General features: G+C 42.9%; 1 protein-coding gene across 1 annotated transcript in view; it reads left to right on the forward strand.

Moving 5' to 3' along the window:
* The window catches only part of TMEM132B (transmembrane protein 132B), a 223,336-nt gene that overhangs the window by 145,663 nt on the left and 52,441 nt on the right, over window positions 1-25,232 (forward strand). The window contains exon 4 of the mRNA XM_031506201.2: window positions 9,034-9,220. Within this exon, the coding sequence (XP_031362061.1) occupies window positions 9,034-9,220 (187 nt within the window). The remainder of the gene's footprint in view (window positions 1-9,033; window positions 9,221-25,232) is intronic.

Raw genomic sequence — 25,232 nt, forward strand, 5'->3', positions numbered from 1 at the left:
ATGCCCCTATTTTGATTTTTTTCTAAAATTATTTAATGCAGATGGCATCACAGCATCTTCTACAGCGGACCTATGAGTTCTGTGCAGCTTTAGCAAGCTATAGAGAGAAAAATATGGACTGGTTTTTAATTTTCCATTGTCATTCTGTTATTTAGTCATTTACACAGTCTGCCCATTGAGCAAATGATTAAATTGCAAATTTTTTAAATTTTTCAATTAAGTGTTGAATAAGACTTTTGGAATGCTCACGGGGAGAGCCCCATTTGTCCCTGCATCCTGCAGCAGTTCAGGTGTGCTCTGCCACAGGCTGCAGCTTGGCTCCCTCCTGCTTCCATTCAGAAATTCCCTGCCTGGGGAATTTGCATCTCTAGATCCCCTCTGGCTGATTTTCCTCCCCAAGGAGGTTCAGCTGTCAGCCTCAGTGGTAATTCTGAAATCAAAACAGTGACTGGATTGCAAGGAACTTCCTCCTGGTTCTGGCAGGGCTTTTCTTTTCTCATGGGATTGGTGCACAGGGAAAGGTCTCATCACCTATGCTGATGTCACATTAAAATAGTAAAGTGTTTAAAATGGCAAGGGATCCTGCTGGAGCTGGGGTCTGAGCTGCTGGGGAGCCTCCAGCTGACCTGCCCCAGGTCCCACCTCTGCCTGGGAAGGTGAGGAGTTGTGAGCATTGCTAAATACAAAACTCCAGAGCCTCAGTGAGTGCACATCCAGGAGCTGCCACGCAGCACCGCTCCTGAGGCTCACAATTCATCTGGAGGAGGCACAGGTAAATGAAACTGGTGCTGCTCCCATTTCATGGCTGTGAGGAAGGCTCTGATGGAGCTGTGCTGAGCTCCTGCCTGCTGTGGGGACCATGGAGGAGCTGTTAAGAGCAGACAGGAATCTCAGGTGTTTGCCTGTGTGGTGGCAGTATGGACAGCTGTCCTGGTTTTGAAAAGCAAAACCGGTGAGAGGCTCTAAGTCAGAAATACAATTTATTAGGAAAAGGGAACAAAGAACCAAATACATACAACAGCACAAAAGAAGAACCACTGACAGAGTCAGAGATCCAACCTGACACTTGCTGGGGCAGTGGTGGCAGATATGAGACTGATGGAGTTTCCCTCTGGAGGTCCAGTGTAGAGAAGGTCTCAGCTGTTCCTCTTGGAAAATGAGATTTATTTGCTGTCTGCACAACCCCGCTTAGATCCTTGATGGCATCATTTGGCTCCTCCCTCTGGTGGAGCCTCTCACAATAGAATGTTGTGATGTTATTAGTTCTGTGGCTAAAAGAGCAGGTCTTCTTGGAGGGACTTATTTCTGAGTCACGAGATAAGGGAAAAAAAATGGAATTGCAGCTCGAGGTGGTAATGGAATACATCCCATTATTATAACCTAAGACAACAGCCCAGTGCCTCCAGGGATTCCCAGGGAATATTTCCTATCTCATGGAACCTCTGGATGCCCCTGTCCCTCCCCTGTGCTTTCCCTGAGGTGCAATGTTGTCAGCTTGGCTGAAGTTCCCCATGCCTTGGGTCATCAGGCTCCCTGAGCTGCACTCTGGTTCTTTTAAAGACCTTTGGAGAGCCTGCAGAGCTCTTTGTGAGTGAGTTCCTGCACTGCCAAGAGCTTCTTATGTCACTGAATTCATTATCTTTAATTTTCAATCACTGCTTATTTAAAAATTCATCCCTGCTTTTTGATATATTTAAGCTGCTTTCACAGCAATGTTGGAAATAGACCACGTGATTATGGCATGTAAAAATGTAAGGATTTCTCAATAGTTCCGGAAAAATTATAAGCACCATTTGGGCTGTTGATATTTATTGACTGGATAGGTTTCAGCAGAAGTCTTTCATCACAAAATCATTCTTATTTTTTAAACAACAATAGCTCCCTCTGTATTTGCCTCCAACATCAGCTAAAGCCTGGCCCCAGTTTCTCACTGTGTTTGTTGTTTCCCAACAAGACGCTTCCTCCTGACAGAGAACTTTATTTTAAGAAATACACAACACAGCAATAAAGAAGTTCTAAATAGTAATCAGAAAAAGATTCCAGTGCAATCAAAATGCTTTTTTAAGCCCCAAAAGATTGCATGCTGTTCCTAAAGGGGAGAGTCATGACAAAGGTACAAATGGTTTCCCAGTCCCAGCAGCGTTACCAGTGGATCTCACCAATTACCCCATCCCGAGTTCAGCCCTAAAAGTTGTTTTGTTAAAGGTTGGCTTAAAGAGTATCTAAGGACTCTTTTACCAGAAGCATTTCTGTGCACTGTCACAAGGGTGAAAGCAAATAAAAATAATTGAAGCAATTGTCTCAGTTGTCTCCAGGGTTGTCATGATGATGTTGATAAAATCAAATAAAGTGGGAGTTATTGCACATTGTTAGTGAGCAGCACAGTTGTGAATTGGCAGTGGAGAGGCTGAAGAGCTTAAAAGGTTTGCTCATTATCTAGATTTATTGTTTTCAGTTGTGGGAAAATGTTGGCTAAGCAAAATAACATCATAATACCTGGTCTTGGTGGTGTGTTTTGAACAAAAATATTTTCTTGTTGTTTTTATGGCTTTTAATGGATTATTAAAACATGTTGTGTCAATCCATACATTCTTAATGGATTCAGAAGGTTGGGTTTATCTTCTGTAGCCATTTTCTTTGCCTGTACATCTGTGAGGAGCGTGAACTTTTATGGCAGTGAAAGAAAACCAAGATCAGGCCCCAAAAAATGTTTGGGAAAACATTGATAACAAAGCAAGTTCTCTGTTAGAGAGCAGCTTTGTGTCCTTACAGCCTCATCAGAATTATTCATGCTGGGAGAAAAGGGTTTAGGCTCTGATATGCTTTGCCTGGTGTGGAACAGCAGGAGCTTCCCCTTATAGCAAAAATGTGTCAAACCCTGGATTCAGGGAGAAATGATGATGTGTGCTCCAGATCAGGAGGCTGAAGGATAGCTTTATTAAACCTATACCATATTACATTAATATACTAATTAAAGAGATACTGTACTACTCCTTACATACCCATTTAACTAATGAATAAGCTCATGACTCTGCTGAGAGCCCGAGCCACAGCTGGGTCCCTTTGGTCACTGACCCCAAACAACTTCCCCAGAATCCAGCCCAGCCATCCCTGCAGGTGAACGATCCTCAACCACATTCCACATGGGCAAACAAAGGAGCAGAGGTAGAGATTGTTTTCTCTTCTTCTCCCTGTGCAATCCTGAGAGGCAGAATCGTGTCTCTGTGCCCAGAGAATGGGAATGTCACATCCCCTCTGAGAGCTGTTGTGGGGATTTTGGGCTGGGGATCCCACCCAGGTGTTGGAGGTGCCCTGGGCAGGAAGGCAGCACTCAGCAAGGCAGAAGGGCTGCAAATATGCAAATTTTCATCATTCAGAAACTGCACACTGCTCTTGGTAGGTATTTGCTTTCATTTCCTTCATCTCAGGCTGCTCAGATCTTAATTTCCTCAGGGGGAGAAGGTCAGGACCTTTAGTCTGGATATTTTCCCTGAGAAGTCCTGGCCATCTGCTGCTTCATTTGGCTTCAGCAGAAATGAGGGTCTTGAGCTCTTCCAAAAGTCCCCTCTTGTAAGTGTTTGCTCTTCAGTAAACCATACTTACAGAATTAATCCTCTTCAGATCAAAGGAGCGAGACCTTTTTTACTGAAGTATTTTATAAATAATAATGTACCTTGGTAATGTAAGGTCACTGAATTCTTATGGAGTTTGGTTACAATTTGGCAGAGTAAGAATTGGCCATTATTAACCTAGAAAAGACTCTCAAGCAACATGATACCCCACATGTATTATTTTCCAATTTTTCCAATGCCTCTTGTCTGCTCCATTTTTGAGGGTATTGTTTACACTGCTGTGGGCTCATAAATGAATTGCCATTTACTGAAAGCATTATTTTATGAGTGAATGGAACTCGTGATTTCCTGTAATAGCCAAGTGCAGTAATGGAAGGATCTGACTTTTTCAACTCAGCTGCTGCTGACCCGTGAGTGGGAGCCAGCAGAGCCCTGGTGTGGCACTGCAGTGCCCAGAAATGCCACCCTGCATCTCATTCTCTCCCCAGACACACAGGGCAGGCCCTTCAGCTTGGGTAGCAATGCCAATCTTTCTTAATAGTGAATAATTTTGTTTATTTAAGGTAAATACAGACCAGTTGTGCTGTTGCTGCTGCCATAATGTTAGTCAGAGTATCATTCATTCAATAATTCATGTTGGGCTCAGACAAATTCAATTCATCGTTATTTCAGTGCCGGGTGATTTCGTGGTGCTGGTTAAAACCTCTCACATCAGAGCTGTGCTGGACCCTCACAGAGATCTGTTATTTTGTAAAAATAAACTGCAGCTCCTTTGCATGGATGTGTCTATTGGGAAAGCTCAGGGACTTAGCAGCACTTTCCTGTCCTGATGTCAGCGTTCAGGAGCACACAGAATCACAGGATATCATTATCTGCAGTGCTTTTATTGGGAGCTCTGGGATCAGGGCTGCAGACCCAAATCTGACTCCCACATGGCTCTCGAGCTGAACATATTTTATATTCTATCATTATATAACTTACATATTAATTATTAAACTTATATTGTTCTATTGTATACATTGACATGAGTTTCTCGTGATCTTTCTTAGGCCCCTGACCACAGTTCCTCATGATTATTCTTACAATTAAACAGTAATTATATTGAATTACTAAACAATCATCACATCTAACAATTATATCATTTATCATGTACTAGCTACACAGGTGCAGTTCTAGCAAGGTACAAGGCCTTCATGTACCATGGGTATTTATATTTTTTTTCAGGGCTTACTAAGCTTAATTTTCCTTTTCACCCTAAATCCCCATGATTTTAAAACCCTTTTGCTATCACTGATAACTCCTTTATTCTGAAGCTGCTTGGAGCTGAATTGGCTTTCTTTGGCATGGATCTGCCCCTGTGTGCTCAAACTCCACTCCAGGCTGGGGTGACAACCACAGCTCCCAGTGCTGGGTGTGTTTGGGACCTGGTGGATGCGTTAGACAGGTCTGAGGGCAGACAACAGGAGAAATGTGCAGAAATCTCAAGGATTTGGGCATTCTTCCAGCCCCCAGCAGAGGCAGGAGTGTGAAGGTACGCAAATAGGATTATAAATCACCGTTTGAAGAAGAGGACCTACTTACAGGAGTTTGTGAGAAGAAATAAATCCAAAAGGACCCATGGGGTTTTTTTTTTTCTCCTCTCACCAGAGAGAAAAATGTGTAATGAATGTCTCATGTCTGAAACACTGGGCTGGATTCATCAAAGGGAGTTAGTAATTACCAAATTGAGAGAATCATGAAGCGCTTTTCTAAATTTGAAAGGCTCATCAAGAATAGATCAGGAGCAGGCAAAATTAATAGTTATGAACTCATTTCCATAGAAATGGACTTATTAGCAAGCATGCCAGCTGCCTAAAATTATAAGGTCTTTTCCTTGTGCTTGCAGGAAATAATCTTTTTTTATAAAAGTAATTTTGACTTTTTATTTTTTATTGCTTCTCTAAACTAGAGTTTGGCAAAATCCTAAACCGGGAGAAAAACTTCACTGGACAATAGAAATACTTAACTAAAAAGAGAGAAAAGATTTGCAAGGGAGAAGTGATTTATAGTCCTTGGATTCCATCAGGCTCTCCCCAAGAGTGCGAACTTATTTAAGAGAAAAATGAAATAAGTCTCCAGGAAAAGCTGAAAAATCTTGATAGGATAAAGTTTGGTTTAACAGGATTTAATGGCTGATAACAGCATGAGTTACAGCCCTTGTCTTCTCTGCTTGTGGGTTTTCCCACTGGGGCGTTTTGTCTCCAGCAGGCAGCTGCAGATGGGCAGTGGCCACCAAGAGCAAGGCTTTAAAAACCCTGACAGCGACATGCAGCCAGGAGAGACATTTAAATGCAGGTGTTGGGGTGGGAATTTATCAGCTAATGGAGCTGACATAAGTAAATGCTGACATTTGAGGTCTTGATTATGGTTTAATTTATCTCTGGTTTTACTTTAGCAACCTCCATCAATTTCAGTAGAAAAAGGCAGTGGTCTCCCACACGGTATTACAGAGGATGGTTAATAAATTGCAAGAATTATGAATGTAATACCAGTCTTTCTACCAGGAAACCTCTGTAGGATAAGAGATGCAGCAGCCAGTAGGTGAGCGCTAGTCTGAACATGAAAGAATTCACTTTTTAGGTTTTATCATGAGTTTGTTACAGTTGTAACCTGGGAAGAAGCTTAGAACAAAGAGGGTGAATTCATCCGTGGGGTGCTCGGTGTCCCAGATACCACAGCAGCTGGCATTGCTCCAAGGCTCAGTCTCTAAAAAGGACAAAAGAAGACCATAATTTCACAGAAAATTCATTCACCTGCTGGGGAATACGAGGGCAGAAAGCTGAATCCTGCTCTGCCAAAGCTGTGCAGTCAGGGGAGGCTCTGCAGGTGAAAGATGGTTCAAGGCCATCTCCTGCAGCAGAAGCCCAAGAGAGAAGTGGAGCTTTTTTTAATCAATATCCATCTGTCTGTCATGCTGCATAATTGGCTACTGAGACAAAGCAGAAAACCTCTGGCAGACATTTGGAGTTGGTTTTCAAAGTGGTGCTAAGGATTCTCTTTGGAACCAGGATCGAGACCTGGGAGGACAGCTTTGTTTGAATTCAGCTGTTAATGCAGCTTTTTTTGAATTCACCTCTTAATGCAGCTTTGTTTTAATTCAGCTGTTAATGCAAATTAGTTTGAATTCACCTGTTCATGTAGCTTTGTTTGAGTTCAGCTGGTAGTGGAACTTCGTTTTATTTCGCCTGTTCATATAGTTTTGTTTGAATTCACCTGTTCATGCAGCTTTGTTTTAATTCAGCTGTTAATGTAGCTTAGTTTGAATTCACCTGTTCATATATTTTTGTTTGAATTCACCTATTTATGTAGTTTTGTTTGAATTCACCTGTTCATGCAGCTTTGTTTGAATTCACCTTTCGTGTAGTTTTGTTTGAATTCACCTCTTCATGTATTTTTGTTTGAATTCACCTGTTCATGCAACTTTCTTTGAATTCACCTGCTAATGTAGCTGCACCTGAGGAAGGCTTATGTATAAGATACAAACCCCTGTTGTGGTTTATTTCTGCATATATAAAATGAAAACCAGGAAAGGAATAATTGAAGAAGTTCCAGTCAGTGGGACCCATGGAATGGATCTGTCATTGCAGACCAGCCTGAGCTGGCATTGAATTGGTGTCTCTGTACCCAGATCCTCCACTGGTGGTTTTGCTCTCAGTTTGAAACCACTCCTGGGTGCTTTTGTGAGTGGCAACTATTGGCCTGAACAGGCTGGAGTGAAATTGCAGACCTAAACACACCCTGACGGGCCCAATATGTAAATCCATAGTTAATGCAAAGCTCATATCTGAATTTTAGTTCTGTGTTGTGAGCATATTAATTTTATGCAGTTTAGATAAAACAAACTGCTGGAGGTGGTACACAAAAAACAATGAAGTTCAGTTTATGTTTTTAACAGAAATGGTTTAATTACATCCCTATTATCATGTAATAAAATTTATTTTAAAAGATTTTTGCTGGTTATCTGGTTGGCCACACAAAAGATGTCTTAATAGCTTCTAGTTTTGCCTGGAGGTGGATATTATCTTCTGTCAGTGTGGAAAATATTTATCCTCCAGGCATTGAAACATATGTTTAGGTTGTTTGTTGTCAGAAAGAAAACACGAAAATCAATAATTCCTGCTCAGATTTTTCTCCCCCTTTACAATTCTCCTTCAGAAACATATGGCAAACCCAGATTCTGCCTCTGTGCATTTGGGAAGTGGAAAAGGATGTTTTAAGTCTCTGTTGTCTGCAGCAGAAGCTAAAACTTCTGTGAGCACAGCTCCTGGAATGGCTGCGTTGGGGAGGGACACACAGACAATGGATGTACCACCGGCCTGACATACAGCAAATTCAGATTTTACCCCAAAACTTGAGCAGTATTGATCAAGTCAGGTGATTTTGCATCAGGAGCAGCAGCTGGCTCTGCAGGCAGAGCCTCTCCATCCCCTCGCCGTGCTTGTGGCCTCCATCAGGTCTCCACACTGCAGGGTCTGCCTGGGAGTCTGGGCGAGGAATTGTATTCTTTGTAAATATTTGTCTGTAAACTTTGTGTGATTTGTAAAACAACTCAGTTTGTGGGGAAGTTTGGATGAGCAAAGGCCTGATTTCTAAACAGATCCTGCTGTGGATGCATTGAGTGCTGTTGGTTAAATCCTGGTGTCTGTTTGCTTCTCTGTAACACAAAACAAGATCTGTTTTTCTAACCTGAGGATTAATTATTTATATTTACATAGCTTTGGACCTGAGGAAAGTGATAAGAGCTGTTGCTGAGAAAGGAAGCAGAAGTAATTCTTAAATTCAATTCTGAATGCTGTACATTTACATCCATTTCTTTACTTTTAAACTTTTATTTCCAGATGAGCAATATATGATTGCCATATAATTACAAGGCTGCACTACTGACGAGGAGAATGTTGTCATGAATTGAAAAGAGGGATAATCTACCCCTCATTTATTGTCATGTATAATTTCTGCAAATCCATTTTTTCACTGAGATAAAGACCAGTTTGGGTTTGAAGGACTTTTTTTCCCTCCACAAGGGCTCATTTCTGGTAGAACATGAGGAATGGCCAAATATTCTGTTGTTTTGCAGCATCAAAATTATAATAATGGTATATTAAATAATTTAGCAACTTCTGTGCAATGCTTTTCCAAGGGTTTGTGGCTTATTCTGTAAGTTCATTGTGATTATAGAGAATGAATGCCTGAGTTTAATGGGAAAAATACCTCCATTTCAGGAACACTAAAAGACGAAGTTTCACCTTACTTAGAAAGTTCTGCTGTTGTCCATGTGCAGTTTTAATTGGGTGTCTCTCAGTGTCTGAAGTCTGCACGTTGAATTTAATGGCAAATCTGATGAGTGGGAAAGAGAAATGAAAATAAATCCATTTTGCTGGCAACATCGCAGTGACGCTGCGGGGAACTCTGCCTTGTTTTCCAGAGCAAACATGACCTCCTACGAGATCCTGCAGATGGATTTTGAGATTGACAACACCAGCAGCCTGGCGGGGGCCCAGCAGATCACCTGGCAGGTGGAATACCCACGGGACGACTCCGTCAGCGAGCTCGTGGTGTCCGAGATCTTCGTCAGCCGCACCCTCTTCGTGGGGATCGTCCCTCTTGCCATGGTGAGGATCTATTGCTGATCCCTTTTCTGAATGGTTTTGTGGGAATTGTTCCTCTCCCTTTTCTGAATGGTTTTGTGGGAATTGTTCCTCTCCCTTTTCTAACTGGTTTTGTGGGAATTGTTCCCTTTGCCATGGCAAGAACCTGTTCTTGCTCCATTCTCCTGAATGGTTTTGTGGGAATCTTTCCTCTTGCCATGGTCCTTTCTCCTGAATGTCTTCATGGGAATTGTTCCTCTTTCCATGGTAAGGACCTGCTGCTGCTCCCTTTTCTGAATGGTTTTGTGGGAATTGTTCCCTTTGCCATGGCAAGAACCTGTTCTTGCTCCGTTCTCCTGAATGTTTTTTTGTGGGAATTGTTCCTGCTCCCTTTTCTAACTGGTTTTGTGGGAATTGTTCCCTTTGCCATGTCAAGAACCTGTTCTTGCTCCTTTCTCCTGAATGTTTTTGTGGGAATTGTTCCTGCTCCCTTTTCTGAATGTTTTTTGTGGGAATCGTTCCTCTTGCCATGGTCCTTTCTCCTGAATGTTTTTATGGGAATTGTTCCCTTTGCCATGTTAAGGACCTGTTCCTGCTCCCTTCTCCTGAATGTTGTTGTGGGAATTGTTCCCCTTGCCATGGTATGAACCTGTTGCTGATTCTTTTTCTGAATGTTTTTTTGGGAAATGTTCCCTTTGCCATGTTAAGAACCTGCTCCTGGTCCCTTTTCTGAATGTTTTTGTGGGAATTGTTCCCCTTGCCGTGGTAAGAATTTGCTGCTGTTCTTTTCTCCTGAATGTTTTTTATGGGAATTCTTCTTCTTGCCATGGTAAGAACTTGCTCCTGCTCCCTCTTCCTGTATGATTTTATGGGAATTGTTCCCCTTGCCATGGTAGGGACCTGCCCCTGCTCCCTTTTCCTGAATGTTTCCGTGGATCCTCGTTAGTATTCCAGGAATGGGAGCCTTTTTATTATAAGCTGCTTCCTATGCACCTGCTGCAAGCGATTTAAATGCAAAAAATACATTTCAATAATATTTTATTTACCTGATGTGCTGGAATGGCTCCTTGGAAACCATTTTGGGCCTTTTGTGAAAATCCTTTCCCGTTTTGTGGGTTATTGGCCTGGTACATGGAAATAGCTCCTCTGGAGCCATTGTCTTTTCTCTGTGAATGGGACTGCCACGCCTGTGCTCTGAGAGGAGCTGGTGCCAATAGTGGGGACATTTTCAATGAAATAAATTAGCATTGCATGTGTGGGAAACTTCATTGCTAAACCAAACAACTGGACTGTTTGCTGCTCTGCTTTTCCCCGAAAGAGCCAAATAGTCCAGCGAGCTGCAAAGGAGCAATTTAATAAAAGGCTTGGTTTGTGTTGCACAGAAAGGATAAAATACTTCCTGAAGATGGAGGTATCCATCACTTTAAGGTGTATGTGTGCAGAAAGCTTGAAGCTGATGATTTATTTTTAAAATGCAAATATGCAAAAATCAGAGGCACCTTTAACAGGAGGAGCCTTTGACCTGTGTTTGGGCCTGAATTTTAGTAGCAGAGTTTTACACACAAACAAGGATTTCAGTGGGGAAATTCGGGTGGAAAACCAGAGAATTGGCCAAAGTCTAGATGTTACAGCACTTTCCTCAGAAACACCCACTCTTTTTTACTGGCTTCCTCATGAACATTTGCCCTTCCTTTCTGAGTTGGTCTGTGCTGATTTTCTTGCTATTCCACCTATAACCACCAAATATTGGTGTTTTCCTCTGCGTGACCACTGGCATGACCAGAAGCAAGGAAAGATGCTTGTAATGGAAACAAGGCTCCAAATAATTTAAATTTCCACTTCCCACTGCCAAAGGCTACACTTGGCAGCCCAGTGACAGGGAAGATACTATGTGCAGAAAAGCCAACAGAGAATTTTCTCCTATTCTTTTTTTTTTTTTTTAAGCATGTAGGAGATGAAACAAAACTCTACTTGTGTGGATGGAATATTATCAAGCAGTAATGGTGAATCAGATATAAAAATGACAGAATGTGGTGCAGAAACATCTTGCATGTGGCATTGTGGTGCAGAACACAGAGCTTGGGAGGTGCAGAGCACCATGGATAGAAAGGAAAAGCAAATCCTGTGCAAAAGCCCTCTGTGAATGTTGGTTCAGAGCTTTGCTGCTGTCTCTGCCAGGGTCTTGCAGGGTTTTTCTTCATCTCTTTGCAGCTATGGCAGCTGTTGGCCACTTCAAGTCTCTCTGAATGTTCTTGGATAAAATTTGAGGCTGAACCTGAATTCAGGGCTGATCTAATCTCTGATACCTTGTTGTTGTAAAGTGTGGGGTAAAAAAAAAAGGTTTTATTTAGGTGGATTTATGAGCTTAATACTTAAATGGGGTCTCACGTGGGCTGTCCCTTTGTGGTTGCATGTGCACATCCCTGACTGGCCCGGCCCAAGGCCAGCTGGTGAATTGATGGCAGTGGCAGGGACAACAGCTTGGATTTGCATTTCTGTCCCTTGTATTTGGCACTTTCAGTGCTGCTTCGTTTAACAGTCACTAATTGGTGCAGGTTCTGGCACCGCATTGCCTGGTCAGGAGCAAAAAATAATCACTGTGCACATCATCCTTTGAAGTTCAGAGAAGCACATTCCTGGGGACCAGCGTTCCTGGCTGAATTAAATGTGTTTTAATGTTCATTCCTCTCAAGATTGGCCTGGTTTGCTGCCTCACTCTGAGAGCCTCTGGTGTCTGTGGAGGAGAGTTTGGGGTTCCTGGACTTTGGCCCCTCAAAAGCTCCCAGGAGGATTCCCAAGGCAGAGTTTCCATGCCTCTGTCACTGCACTGGGCAGAAATTACTCAATTACTCAATAAATACTCAATCCACCCTTTCACTGGGAGCACTGAGTATTTACAGATGAAAACACAGAGTTCCTCTGAGAGTTTCAGGTCTGAGCACAACACTGAGTGCTTGACTCGCAGGAGGGAATGTTTTGATGGGATTCCCAATTCCTGGTGTTCCAGGGAATGGCATCAGCACTGGCATGAAAAAGTGCAGCACGGTGGCATGAAGAAGGAAAAATTTCTTTCCAGAAAAGAAATAATGGAGAAGTTAGCTAGGAAATCCTGCAAAGCAAAAATTTTCTTTAATTCCCAAGTTATCCATTTCAATTTGAATGATCCTCCTCTAATAAATCTCAGTTTTATTTATGGCATTATTCAGCAAATTCTGCATGTGTAAATAAATAAAAATTTTGCATTAATGAGAGAAACGAAACCAGATTTTCATATTGAAGGAGAACCTCCTTTCTGAAGGTTTTCCCCAGCTCCTTGAGCTCCCTGTAATTGAAACAACCAGTCTCAGCAATTTTCTGTGAGCTGGAACACATAAAATACCTGAAGATCCATCGTCCTGTAGCTGCCAAAGTATTTTCTACTAAAAAAGCTAAAAGGGATTGGATGGGCCTGCTTGCACAGGGGAAATAAATAAATAAATGCTAATTCCTAAAACTCCATGCAAATTAACAAATGAGCTTTTCCTTAAGTACTCTATTATTACTTAGTATTTATGTAGTGTTTTATATTTTTGGAACTCATTGTAGACATTAATTAATCAGACCTGAATAAACTAAGCTTGATGAAATAGAAAATTAAATGGAAATGAAGTCACTCTTATTTAGTTTTACCTGTTTCTGAATGACTTCCAAGTCCCTTAAAGGGACTTAAAGGTACTTTTAAAAACACTTGATCTTACAAAGCTCTTGCTTACTATCTCTAAAAACTATTTTGGTTAGAAAAGAGGTAGAATTTATACCTTCAAGAACAAGTGACAGCAGGGATGAGTGGCTTTGAAGGATGCAAATGCTGTTTTGTCACCTAAACTCTTGTTTTGTTTAGGCTTTAATTCAGCTAGAAAAGCAGGGACAGCAGGATTAATTAGAAGCTGGGATATTTGACTGCTGGAGGTTTCTTTGCAGGGGAGTAGAAGGAATATTTAGTTTTATCTCAACTTTTTTGTCATAACCTCTTGAGCTGAAAGGTTGTTGGGAGATTTTAGCTGTAGAAGTGGCTGCTGAGGAGGGAAGGTTGGGATCCATGCAGGTTTCTGGCTGTACCATCCTCCTGTGGGACAAAAACGTGGCCCTGAGCTCCTCTGAGGACCTGCTCAGGTTAACATTCCAGGGGCAAACATCAGCCCCTCTGCTCCTGGCAGCTTCTCTCCTCTTGTTGCTGATAAACCAACGAGGCTGGAGAGGGAATAGAAACCTCGTGAGGAACCCCTGAGGGAGCTGGGGGTGCTCAGCCTGGAGAAAAGGAGATCAGGGGTGACCTTGTCACTCCTGAGAGGTGCCTGTGGCCAGGAGGGGCTGGGCTCTTTCTCCAGGAGCTGACAGAACCAGAGCACACAGCCTCGAGCTGCACCAAGGGAAATTTAGGTTGGATATCAGGAAAATTTTTCAAGGGCAAGAGTGATAAAGCTCTGGAATGGCTGCCCAAGGAGGTGGTGGAGTCCCCATCCCTGGAGGTGTTTAACAAAGCCTGGATATGGCACTGGGTGCCAGGGCTGTGTTGAGGAGTTAGGGCTGGGTTTGATTTGATCTTGAAGGTTTTTTCCAACCTGGTGATTGTGTGAAAACATCTCTGCTCACTGATCCTTCCCACATCTGGTGCCCAGATTAACACGTGTATTGTAAATGCAGGTGAACTTAATGGGAAGAAATGCTGATGTCTGACTCAATTCAGAAGGCTGAATTATTTCTTTATTATAACTATGCTAAAATACATTAATACACTATATAAAAGGAAGATACTAAAATTGATATTACTTTCTCTGACTCTAACTCCTCCCAACTCGTGCCCCTCTCTGAGCCCAGCCCCAGGTGGGTTGGATTGGTCACCAGGCTCAAACAATCCTCACCAGAATCCAACCCAGCAATCACCCCAGGGAAACAATTCTCCAAACACATTCCACATGGGAAAACAAGGAGCAGAAATAGAAGTTGTTTTCTCTTTCATTTCTCTCTGTGCTCCTCTATGAAGAATCCTGAGAGGGAGAGAAATGTGCTTGCCACGCACGCGGAACTCACATCCCCCAAAGTAAAGGTGATCCATTCCCACCAAACAGCAGAAGAACAGAGCAAGGTGAGGAAAGCACAGCCAGAACTCTTTTTGGTGCCTTTGTTTGTTGTGCTGCTGAATATCAGGGGGAAAATCTGCTGTTCTGTCTTCTGCTGTCACCAGTGCTGACTCGGAACACAGCAGGTGATTATTTAAAAAATGTTTATGGCATTGACAGAGGATGGGAGTTGTAAATGTGGTTGGTGTCTGAGGCAGCAGAAGGTGTGTTTGAGGTGTCCAGAAGGTCCAGCAAAACATTCTAAAGTTGGATCTAAACTAGACAGCTTGATTTATCTTAATATAAAAATGTGATATAATAATCCTGCAAAGTGGAAGTGCATGTCCTGCTAATTACAGAAACTGATAGCACAGATAAATCTGTTCTGTCCAGTGATGATATAATCAATAATTGTCAGTTATTGCTCTTGATCTAAGCAGACATCATCTGCAATTTCCATAGCTGTGGAAAGTTGCTGGTAGCAAGGTCGTCAGTGGAGTCTGACACTGCTGGGATGCAGGAAACAAACACTGCCCCAGCTTTGAGTCTGCCATCCAGGTTTCTGTCACAAGCACCTGTGATTTGATTAATCTGTTATCTAACTAACAGTTGGCAAAAATATATAAAAAAAGAGAAAAAATTAAAATCCAGGTCTTTTAGAGAGTTTCTAGGCAACCAGGAACTTAGTTAAAGTAAAGAATAAGATATTGAAGAGATGTATCTTAACTGGTTTATACAGGAGGGCTCCAGCTGGGGCTGAAGGCTTGAGCAACAATAGATTTAATAATAGGAAAATACCTGGCACTGTCTTCTTATCTGGGGAAATGATGGCTTGGTGTGAGGCTGGCAGCCCTGCTCTTTCAGATGTCCACGCTGCAAATCCTCTCCCGTGTGGGAATGGAATTGTGAGTCCCAGACTGTCATTGTTCCACAGCGTTTCAAATGCAACAATCAATATTTCCCCAGGGCTCTGTGCCCCTCAGCCTCAAACACTTCTCTGTTTCCTACAAGTATTTGAACTATGTCTTCAGGAAGTTTGTTTTTCCTCCCCCCAGAATGGGAGCTGTTGGTGGACTGATGGTTTCCTGAGCTTGTGAGTCACTTGCACAGATGGCTGTGCTTGCTCTGGTGAGGTTTCTCTAAAATGGGAGCTTGGATAATTGCATTTCTGGTCGCTGCCAGACAAGAACACCCAGAAAATTTGTCCTTAAAGGTGCCCATTCCTGTAACTCGGGCTGAAAGGGGATTGCTGAGTGCAACACTTGGCTGATTTGTTTGAGGAAAAAAGCTTTACAGAATTTATTTTTCCTACAGAAGTCATGGTTTGCTAATGGAATTTACATTCAGACACCAATTAAAGGAGCACACTCAGTCCAAGCTGGAAGGTAACCCAGACTTAGAAAGCAGCTTACCTGCACCTTAAACTAAACCTGAAAATCTCAGTCTTTGCCAGCTTTTCCTTTGCTTGCTCTGGGGTTGGGTATAAAGGCCAAACCCTCTTAATTCTCAAGTATAAAAAAGCCAGGATAGGATCAGCCATTTCTAGCAAACCCAGGAGATTTACATATCTTTCAGAAGTTGGTTAAATGCATTTATGTGCAAAATTGTCCCCTATGTGTTTATCCATTGCACTTAATGCATATTTTTCACTTGAAATAACTTAGGCCTTTGGCTTTGCAGTTCCTTTTTAACAGTGTCTTTCTGCTGTACTTTGCATGCAAAGGAACCTGTCCAGAATGGGATTTTGTCCTTCCCAACGTTCACCGTTTTATTAAAAAAAAAAATTAAATGTAAATTCAAACTAGAATGGATCTTCATCCCAGAAATATTAGGGATTATCAACATTATTTTTAAATAAAACTGGAATCTGTGGCTCCCAGATCACAGATTTCAGTGTGAATTTTAACACTGATTAATGGAAGCAGGATTGAAGCCTTGAGCTTTCCTAAAATCCCACATTGGAAAGATTGATTTTATACTCAGAGCAAATTAACTGCTGTGGAGAGAGTACAGAATAGGAAAAGAAGAGATTCTGCTTTTGTATTACTTTATTTCCCATGCCCATAGCGAGTGTTTTATGTCTCTGTAGCAGAGATAAGATCTTGTGCAATTATTACCATCTCCAAATTAATTGTCATAGAGAATTAAATGGTTTTGTTTTGTCAGGCTGCTCCTAAAACCACAGGGTGAATTTTATGGAGAAAGATGAAAATTTAAAAGGTTTCTTGGAACACATCAACCAAAACACAAAGCAATGAAGGTTTATTAAGTTTGATCAGGGGAAGGTTTGACTCCGAAACACTCTGGGACAGAAATGTGTGGGGAGCAGATGTGAGCAACGTCCTCATGGGCTCGTGCTGTCATCAGACACCCTGAAAAGCCATTTTTTAGTGATCACAGCTGTTTCACAGCAGAGAAAACTTATTTCTGTGTAGAACTGAGGTGCTTGATTCAGCTTGATTAAATCACAGAATCAGAGAACGGATTGAGTTGGAGGGGACCCTAAAGCTGATCCAGTGCCACCCCTGCCATGGCAGGGACTCCTCCCACTGTCCCAGGTGCTCCAAAGCCCTGTCCAGCCTGGCCTTGGCACTGCCAGGGATCTAGGGGCAGCCCCAGCTGCTCTGGGAATTCCATCCCAGCCCTCCCCACCCTGCCAGGGAACAATTCCCAATTCCCCATGTCCCATCCATCCCTGCCCTCTGGCAGTGGGAGCCATTCCCTGGCTCCTGTCCCTCCATCCTTGTCCCAAGTGCCTCTGCAGCTCTCCTGGAGCCCCTTTAGGTCCTGCAAAGAGCTCTGAGCTCTCCCTGGAGCTGCTCCTGTCCAGGTGAGCCCCCCAAGGTGTCCCAGCCTGGCAGCAGCTCTGGGGCTCCTCTGGGCTCTCTCCAGCAGCTCCAGGTGTAACAAAAGATGTGGTGAGCCCCAGAGGCAGGGAGGAAATGATGATGTGTGCTCCAGATCAGGAGGCTGAAGGATAGCTTTATTAAATCTATACCATATTATATTAATATACTAATTAAAGAGATACTGTACTACTCCTTACGTACCCATGTAACTAATGAATAAACTCGTGACTCTGCTGAGAGCCCGAGCCACAGCTGGGTCCCTTTGGTCACTGACCCCAAACAACTTCCCCAGAATCCAGCCCAGCCATCCCTGCAGGTGAACAATCCCCAACCACATTCCACATGGGCAAACAAAGGAGCAGAGGCAGAGATTGTTTTCTCTTCTTCTCCCTGTGCAATCCTGAGAGGCAGAATCGTGTCTCTGCAATGTCACACTCCAGGTCCTGGTGCTGCTGGTCCCAGAGCTGGTGCAGCTCTCCATGTGGCACCTCACAAGAGCAGAGAGGCAGAATTATCTCCCTGGCCCTGCTGCCCACACTGCTCTGCATGCAGCCCAGGGCAGACAGATAATGTACAAATATTCTATTTTGGGAGAGAAAAGTGGTTTTGTGTTGGTTTGTTTTTTTTTTTTTTTTTTTTTTTTTTTTTTTTTTTTTTGGTTTTTTTTTTTTTTTAAATTGAAGTGAAAATGTCCCATTCTGAATATGGCAGATTAGGAATATTTTGGTGATGTCAGCATTCTTCCTCAGTCTTCTTCCTAAAATGAAATTTCGGACAAATCTCTTCAATTTCATCAAGTGTTTCATTTTTAACTGGACTGTGTTTCCCAAAGGATATCACATTTTTTCCTCTTTCAGTCTAATTCTGGGCATCTGAAGTAGGTTTTGGAATGGCTCAATGTGAACCATTATCCCTTTTTTCCCTCTGCTCAGTTAAACATCCTCTACCATTTAATTTTGAGAGCGAAAAAGAAAGAAACTAAAGGAAAATTTGCTATTGGTGGGACAAAAATAATGTCATTTTGAGTGTTTCCATGAAAGCAATGTGACATGACAAATTTTAAGAAGGTCTGTGAATACTATTAATATTTATGATGCACTCAAGAAAACAGCTATTGTGTGCCACATCCATCAAAGATAAGAATTGTATTCTACTGTGTTGGATGATAAACATTGAATGACAATAGCTGGAGATTATATGAGGTTTTCATCCTCATGCTTGAGTGAAGCACCATGTTATTCCACTGTGAACCAATAATTTGCTTTCATGAAATTTGATACACTTGCTGATACTCGTTACAATCAGAGTCCAAAATATTAATGAACATTAATTCAGACAACATTAATGAACGTTCATTCAGGAACATTCTCAGCAGAGAAGGCTGATGCCAGATGCTCCAGATCCTTTAGGATCCAGTCCTCCAGGCAGCATTTCCAGCCTGGAAATCACTCGGAACCTCCCCAAATTACAGAGATTTGCCCACACATTGTCAGTTGTTTGCAGTTTGGATGAATGCAAGTGGAGTGAAGCAGTGCAGCATTGCAGGCTGGCTTTTTCTGTCCCGTGGTTGTCCTTAGAGCATTCCCCAGCACAGGAATGGGGCAGGATTGTCTGTGCCATGGGAGCCCCGTGCTGGTCCCACAAACCACGTCCTGAGCGTGGCTGGGGTGTCCAAAGTCTGGCTTTGCTGTTCCTTGGGGCAGCACATTTCTCTCCCTCTCAGGATTTTTCATAGAGGAGCACAGAGAGAAATGAAAGAGAAAACAATTTCTATTTCTGCTCCTTGTTTTTCCCATGTGGAATGTGTTTGGAGAATTGTTTCCCTGGGGTGATGCTTGGTTGGATTCTGGTGAGGATTGTTTGAGTCTGGTGGCCAATCCAATCCAACCCAACCCACTTGGGGCTGGGCTCAGAGAGGGGCATGAGCTGTGTTAGAGTTAGAGAAAGTGGTTTGTAGTTTTAGTATCCTCCTTTTATATAGTATATTAATGTATTTTAGCATAGTTATAATAAAGAAATAATCTGGCCTTCTGAATTGAGTCAGACATCAGCATTTCTTCCCATCGGGTTCACCTGCATTTACAATAGTTCCTCTTTGGCATTGCTGTGAAATGCAATTTTGGAGCTGATTTATGATCACCTGGGCAAGCAACCCTGGGGACAGACAAAGGGGATTTCTGCTCCTGCTCCCAGCAGCACATTTTCCTGTCCCCCTGCTTGCAGCCAGTGCTGCTCCTGGGGTTAATCCCCTTGGCACAGAGTGCTCTGCTGCCCTGCCTCCTCCCCAAAGGGCAGCGAGGGCTCTGCAGAGCTTTTCCTCAGGACCAGACCTGTGGTGCCTCAGTTCTGCCCCACACAGGTCTGGCTTGGAAAGAAGCTCTCCTCTGGAACTGATGGATGGGTATCCACAGCAGCTTTGGGCAGGGGTTTCTAAATAAAGCTGGCTTTGGGAGAGGTGATGTGCTGCCCATCTATCAAGGGTAGGAGGACATCAGGCATTCTTGCAGCCAGAATAATCTCGGGTCTCTCTGATCCATGTGGACAATTACTGTTCTTAGAAAATCCTCTCCAGGGGCGCTCAGGTGCTAAATTCTTGTTAGAAGTAAGTGTTTCCAATAATAAATGTGCAGGGGAAATGCTAAGAGGCGGCTTCTGCTGAGCTGGGGACACCTCTGCTCCATTAGGTTTGCTTCCTTTTATGACAGATATTCTGATGGGAGTTCAAGCTGAGGGAGAGGTTCAGGACAGAGCAGCAGGAGTGGTGGGAGCTCCAGCAGGGCAGGAATGAGGGCACAGGGACCCTCCTGACAGGGTCCTGGGGGATTGTTGGAGCCCAGCACATCCTCTGGCTGCCCCAGACCCTGCAGGGGCTCAGAGACCTTGGCACCAAGTCACAAACACCTGTGGCTTCCATTTTAGCCCATGGAAAAAGCTGCCAACTCTGTGTGAGCAATTACAAACCACAAGGGTTTGAGCAGTGTGATATTTGAATTAATACAGGGTGGAAAAGCAGAATTTTGGGGTTTTTAGAATGGGGTTCAAGGGGACAAGATGGAGGGATCTGGGCATGTCCTGACCTTCTTCTCCTTCTCCTTGCCCTCCATGCCTTGCTGTGCTGGTGACACTTTTCTGTTGGTTTAAGGCACAGACACACTGCCCATCATGAATGACAGATATTGGCACGTTATTGCAAACATGGCACAGGCAGTTTTTGGTATAAAATGCAAACACCCCCTGAGGGCAGACAGAATGCCATGGCCGAGCTGCTGGCCAGAGCTCAGCAGGGCAGAGAGAGAATGTTCTGGAGAAGGGAAAATAAACAGCCTTGAGAAGCTGATCCTGCACATTCAGACTCCTTCTGTGGCTGCAGGGCTGGGAAATGAGGATTTTACACTCCTGGGGTCACCTCCACACCCAGACCCAGGAGGGATGAGCTGAGCCTGCCTCGGGGGCTCTGAGCAGTGCAGAGCATTCCCAGGACGCCCCACTCTGCTGGAGGGAGCTGCAAAGCTTTCACTTTGCCTAAAAAACTCACTGTTTCCTCAACAATTCCCCCATAATCTGGCTCATCTCTTAAGTTTTTCCAGCGTGCTCACTCTGGTTTTATTGCCAATTAGCATTCTAGACTTGGTGCACAGCTGATTGGCCAGTAATTCGAACCAAAGCCCTCAGCAAAAGGGCATCATTTGTAAAACAGAGAAGAAATCTCCGAGATACTGAAATTACTGTTAATTAAATCAGCACATGAATATAATGGACACACATGAACAAAATGATGTTTGTTTTTGAGCTGTTCTGCTAGCTGGAGAGGAAGCATTATTAGGAATATTTAGCAGTCAGCCTGCATTTATAAGACGTACAGCAAGTTGAGTCCTTTCTGCATAAATTAAGTTTGTATTGTGTGTATATATGTATATATAATACAATATTTCTTATGTACAGGCTGCAGTGAAAGCTTTCCTTTTTAAACAGTCATTTATGTTCTGCACAACTCCTGTTCAAAGCTGTCACTGACCTCAGTGTAGTTATTTCTGATTTACATGGTCCCAATACAGTTAGGCTCAGGAATTATTTGTCATGTAATTTCTATTTTTTAAATTAAATTTAAATAGCAGCATAAAGATGGAGCAATTCAAGAGCTTTGGAAGTTGCAATGCAGCCTATAAGCAGCTATTGTGTGTGAAAAAATTTCTTGCAAAGGTGCCTCAGCTTTACTGAAAATGCTAAACTGCAGCTTAATTAATATGGTGAGGATACTCCAACCCAGAGCTTTGGGACAGCTTTGGAATATTCTGCATTGCTCAGTTCTGGAGTTTGGGAATTAGCAGTTCCCAGCTCTGCCTCCTGTGGGGCTGGGAGGTGCATTTTGTGCTGGTTGGCATTTTTGGTGAGCTCTTTCAAAATCCATCAGAGCACTCCCTGGTGGGGGTGGGAGAGAGGCAGCAGCACTGGGGAGGGCAGGGAGAGCAGCACTGCAAATTCCAGGTGCTCAGAGGGAACAAATGCAGTCACTGCTGTGGCTGGAGGGGAAGGAGCAGGTCCAGAGAGTGTCCAGGGGGGAAATGTTGGCATCATGGAGCAAGGACAGGGAGGAGCTAGCAGAGTTTTGCATCCCTTGGGCTTCTGGGCTGCTGAATGCACTGGAATGGCAACAGCTCTGATCATTCCAGCTGCTCTCCACAGCTGGGAATGTCACTGCCCAAAACCTCAGGGAGCAGTGTTGGTGAGGCTGCTGTGCCTGGGAGAGAACCCAACCCTGCTTTATTCCTGCCCTGCCTGATTCCTGCCCTCCCCAATTCCTGCCCTCCCCAATTCCTGCCCACCTTAATTCCTGCCATCCCCAATTCCTGCCCACCTTAATTCCTGCCATCCCCAATTCCTGCCCACCTTAATTCCTGCCATCCCCAATTCCTGTCATCCCCAATTCCTGCCCTCCCCAATTCCTGCTCTCCCCAATTCCTGCCCTCCCCAGTTCCTTGCCCTGACACACTGATCACAGCCAGTGTTTGCTGTTGCTGCTTGTGCTGTTCCCTGTAAGGTTGTTGTAAATAGTGGAAGGAAAATTGTAGAAGTCATAACCCCAAAATCAAACTTCATTCATGCCCATTCCTTCACACACCCTTCCTCCTCCTCTTGTTTCCTCGTGGCCAGGAGCAAGATGATTCCTGTGGTGTTGGCTTGGCCCTGCAGAAGAGGAGGAGCCATGGGAATTAAGTGTGATAGAGAGAAAATTTGGGGCCCTTTGGACCCTGCAGTGCCAGGAATGGGTTAAGAGCCTTGATGTGCCTCACATTGCTGAGGATTCGAGTGGCAAACAGAGCATTTGATCTCCGTGTCTCATTAGTGTGTCATTTATTCCTGAGTGTGTGGATGGCACATTTGATCTGTGCAGAGTCAAAGCCCCTCATTGTTTCAGCCTCCGTTTTGAAGCTCACCTAATGAAGAGCAAATTTCAACGGGAAAAAGGCACTGTTAAATTCCATGTCAGAGCAGGAGCTGGGATGGTTGCTGAGTCTCTTGCCTCTGGATTGGCAGCTCAAATCCAGCTCTGCCCACAGAAATCAGAAATATTTACCTGTAGCATCATCTGGTTTCTAGGACCCAGCAATTTTCCAACCCTTCCTCCAGTGCTCCCCCAGCTCAGATATTTCTTATTTTCCCTCTTTCGTTGTGGGCTTTTAAACCCAAAGTAAAGATGAGGGTCTTCCCACTTCATCTGTAGTTTAAAATCAAGAATTAGCTGTTGCTTATCATTTGTATAAGTTCTCTTTATTTTGTAACTTACACAACAAAATGAGCATCAAACTGTTTGGGTTCTCTTTTTGTAAAAGCACTTTAGCATTGCTGCTATTTCCATGATGAACTGCTTAAGCAAAAAGGAACAACAATCCCAGTGGTCTCCATAGTTTCTATCCCATAATGTGAATTTCAGTCCACAAGTAAGAATAGTTTGTTTTGTGAAAAAATGTTCAGGCTAAGAATTATTCACAGAAAATAACTCTGATAAATGAGTACATTTTCGAGTTTTCCATGGTCATGATCAATTGACAAAGAGGAAAAGGAATGCAAAATTAATCAAATAAATTATTCATTATATTCACTCAACTATAGCTAACAGTGAATTGTCTAGACAGTAATTACTAATTTTTAACCTATGCATGTTCACATAACACTGTTGTGTGAATAGGTTCAGTATACAGTGGCTTGAGATAATAGTTAATGGATGTAAGTCAACTAGCAGGTGATTTTAATTGGGAAATTATATTGGATTTTTCTATTGAACTTCCATAAAATATTACATAAATATTGAATCTTCTCAATGTTTTTTCTCCAGTTGCAAATACAGGCACACAGAGTTCTGTGCTAGTTTGATCAGTGCATAAGCAAACATCACATTTTTATTATTATTATTATTATTATTATTTTAATTCTGCTGTAAAACTCTCAAGAAAACCATTAAGTTCAGAACACAGCAAGACTCTACAAGGGGACATTTTCCATTTCAGGGATGATTTTCCAGCAGCAGGGTTGGATCCTTGAGGAGGGCTGGGCTTGCACTCAGGGCTGGTTTGCTGCATTGTGCTCCTGGGGTTCAGGGAGCAATCCTGAATCCTCCCACTCCATTGCTGTGGCAAAAAACCAACATTTTGGGGGGATTTCCTGCATTTCCCAGGCAATGCAGGACCTCTGCAGGGAGGGATCTGCCCCTGCCGGGATTTGCTGGGTGGAGCTGGTCTCCCTTCTGTGGTAGTGACAGTGCAGAAAACAGGGAGTTAGGTTCTTTTGACTTCTATTTTTTTTTTTTCTCCCAGAAATCTCTATTACTGTTACAGTTAATTAGAAAAGAGATTGAAAAGAAAGTAGAAGAACCATAATTTCAGGTGGATTTATTATTGCAGCTTGTGCCCTGTGGACTAATTGGGAGTTGGGAATTTTGTGGTGCTCAGCTGCTCTGAGTTGATCAGAAGCTGTCATTTATAAAGCTCTTCCATCTCGCTTCAGGTGACTTGCCTGAAGAGGAAAATAGCAGGAAACCCACACAAACAATTGGAAATGGTGCAAAAACTAGGACATTGTGAAAGAATATTTGCATAAAGTGTTGGTTTTGTGCGTGTCAACTGCATCCTTTGGGATCTGGCTTATAGACAGGGCATTAAAAACCATCCACGTAGAGCTCCCATTAACCCTAATACCAGCTCTGATTCTGGTTTCCTGTGTGCTTAATGTTATCTTAATGCAATTTGATTTGATATTTAATTGCAGTAATTTAATTAATGGTTCTGTAAATAAAAAGGCAAAGTTGTGGCCTCCTGCACGCACAGATATGCACAGCAAGCAGCTCTAGGCTCCCGTGAGATTTGAATTTATGTGTCTTAAAGCAGAGTTTAACCCTAAGGATGTATGACAAAATGCCCAAATCCCAAAATAACACTGCAATGGTGTTTGCATTGGAATGTTCCAGTATTAGTTCAGGGTAATGGGAGGAGGGTGACATTTAAACCCTAACCCATGGATTTCTCCCTAATGCTTGTCGTGGTCACCTCACACATAAGAATTGCTTCCTAGTGTAATTGCATTATTTTAAATTGCATTTAAAGTAATTTGCAAAGACTCAATTATTAATGCAACTGCTACTAACTGGATAATTGCTATTAATATTGTTACAGAATCCTGTTGGCCCAGGGGGTTATTTGCAAGTCAGAGCTCACAGGTGTTCCTAATCCTGCTATCGATGTGCCTTTGACCTTCTCCAACACATGCTGCTCGTGTCTGCTGCACACTTAAAATGTCTATTAAATATTGATTAGTCTGCCTTATAAACCATTTATAAATAGAAGCATGTAGTATAAATATAACCTCAAATCATTAAGGCTACATGGTGTGCAAGTTAACAGGAGCAATGTTGAAAAGTTAGGGAGTGCATGAATTAAGAGAATTGGGTTCATCAACTGTTTGCTTAGTACAGGATGGTGGAGTTCCCATGGAGGTCAGGGATTTCTCATAGCATCCACTGAAGATTTTCCTCTTTTTAAAAATTTAATTCCAAACAAGAGGTGACATAAAACACAAATCTTTATCCAGAGTACA

Source organism: Lonchura striata, chromosome 18 (assembly GCF_046129695.1).
Source record: "Lonchura striata isolate bLonStr1 chromosome 18, bLonStr1.mat, whole genome shotgun sequence".
Taxonomy (NCBI): Eukaryota; Metazoa; Chordata; class Aves; order Passeriformes; family Estrildidae; genus Lonchura; species Lonchura striata.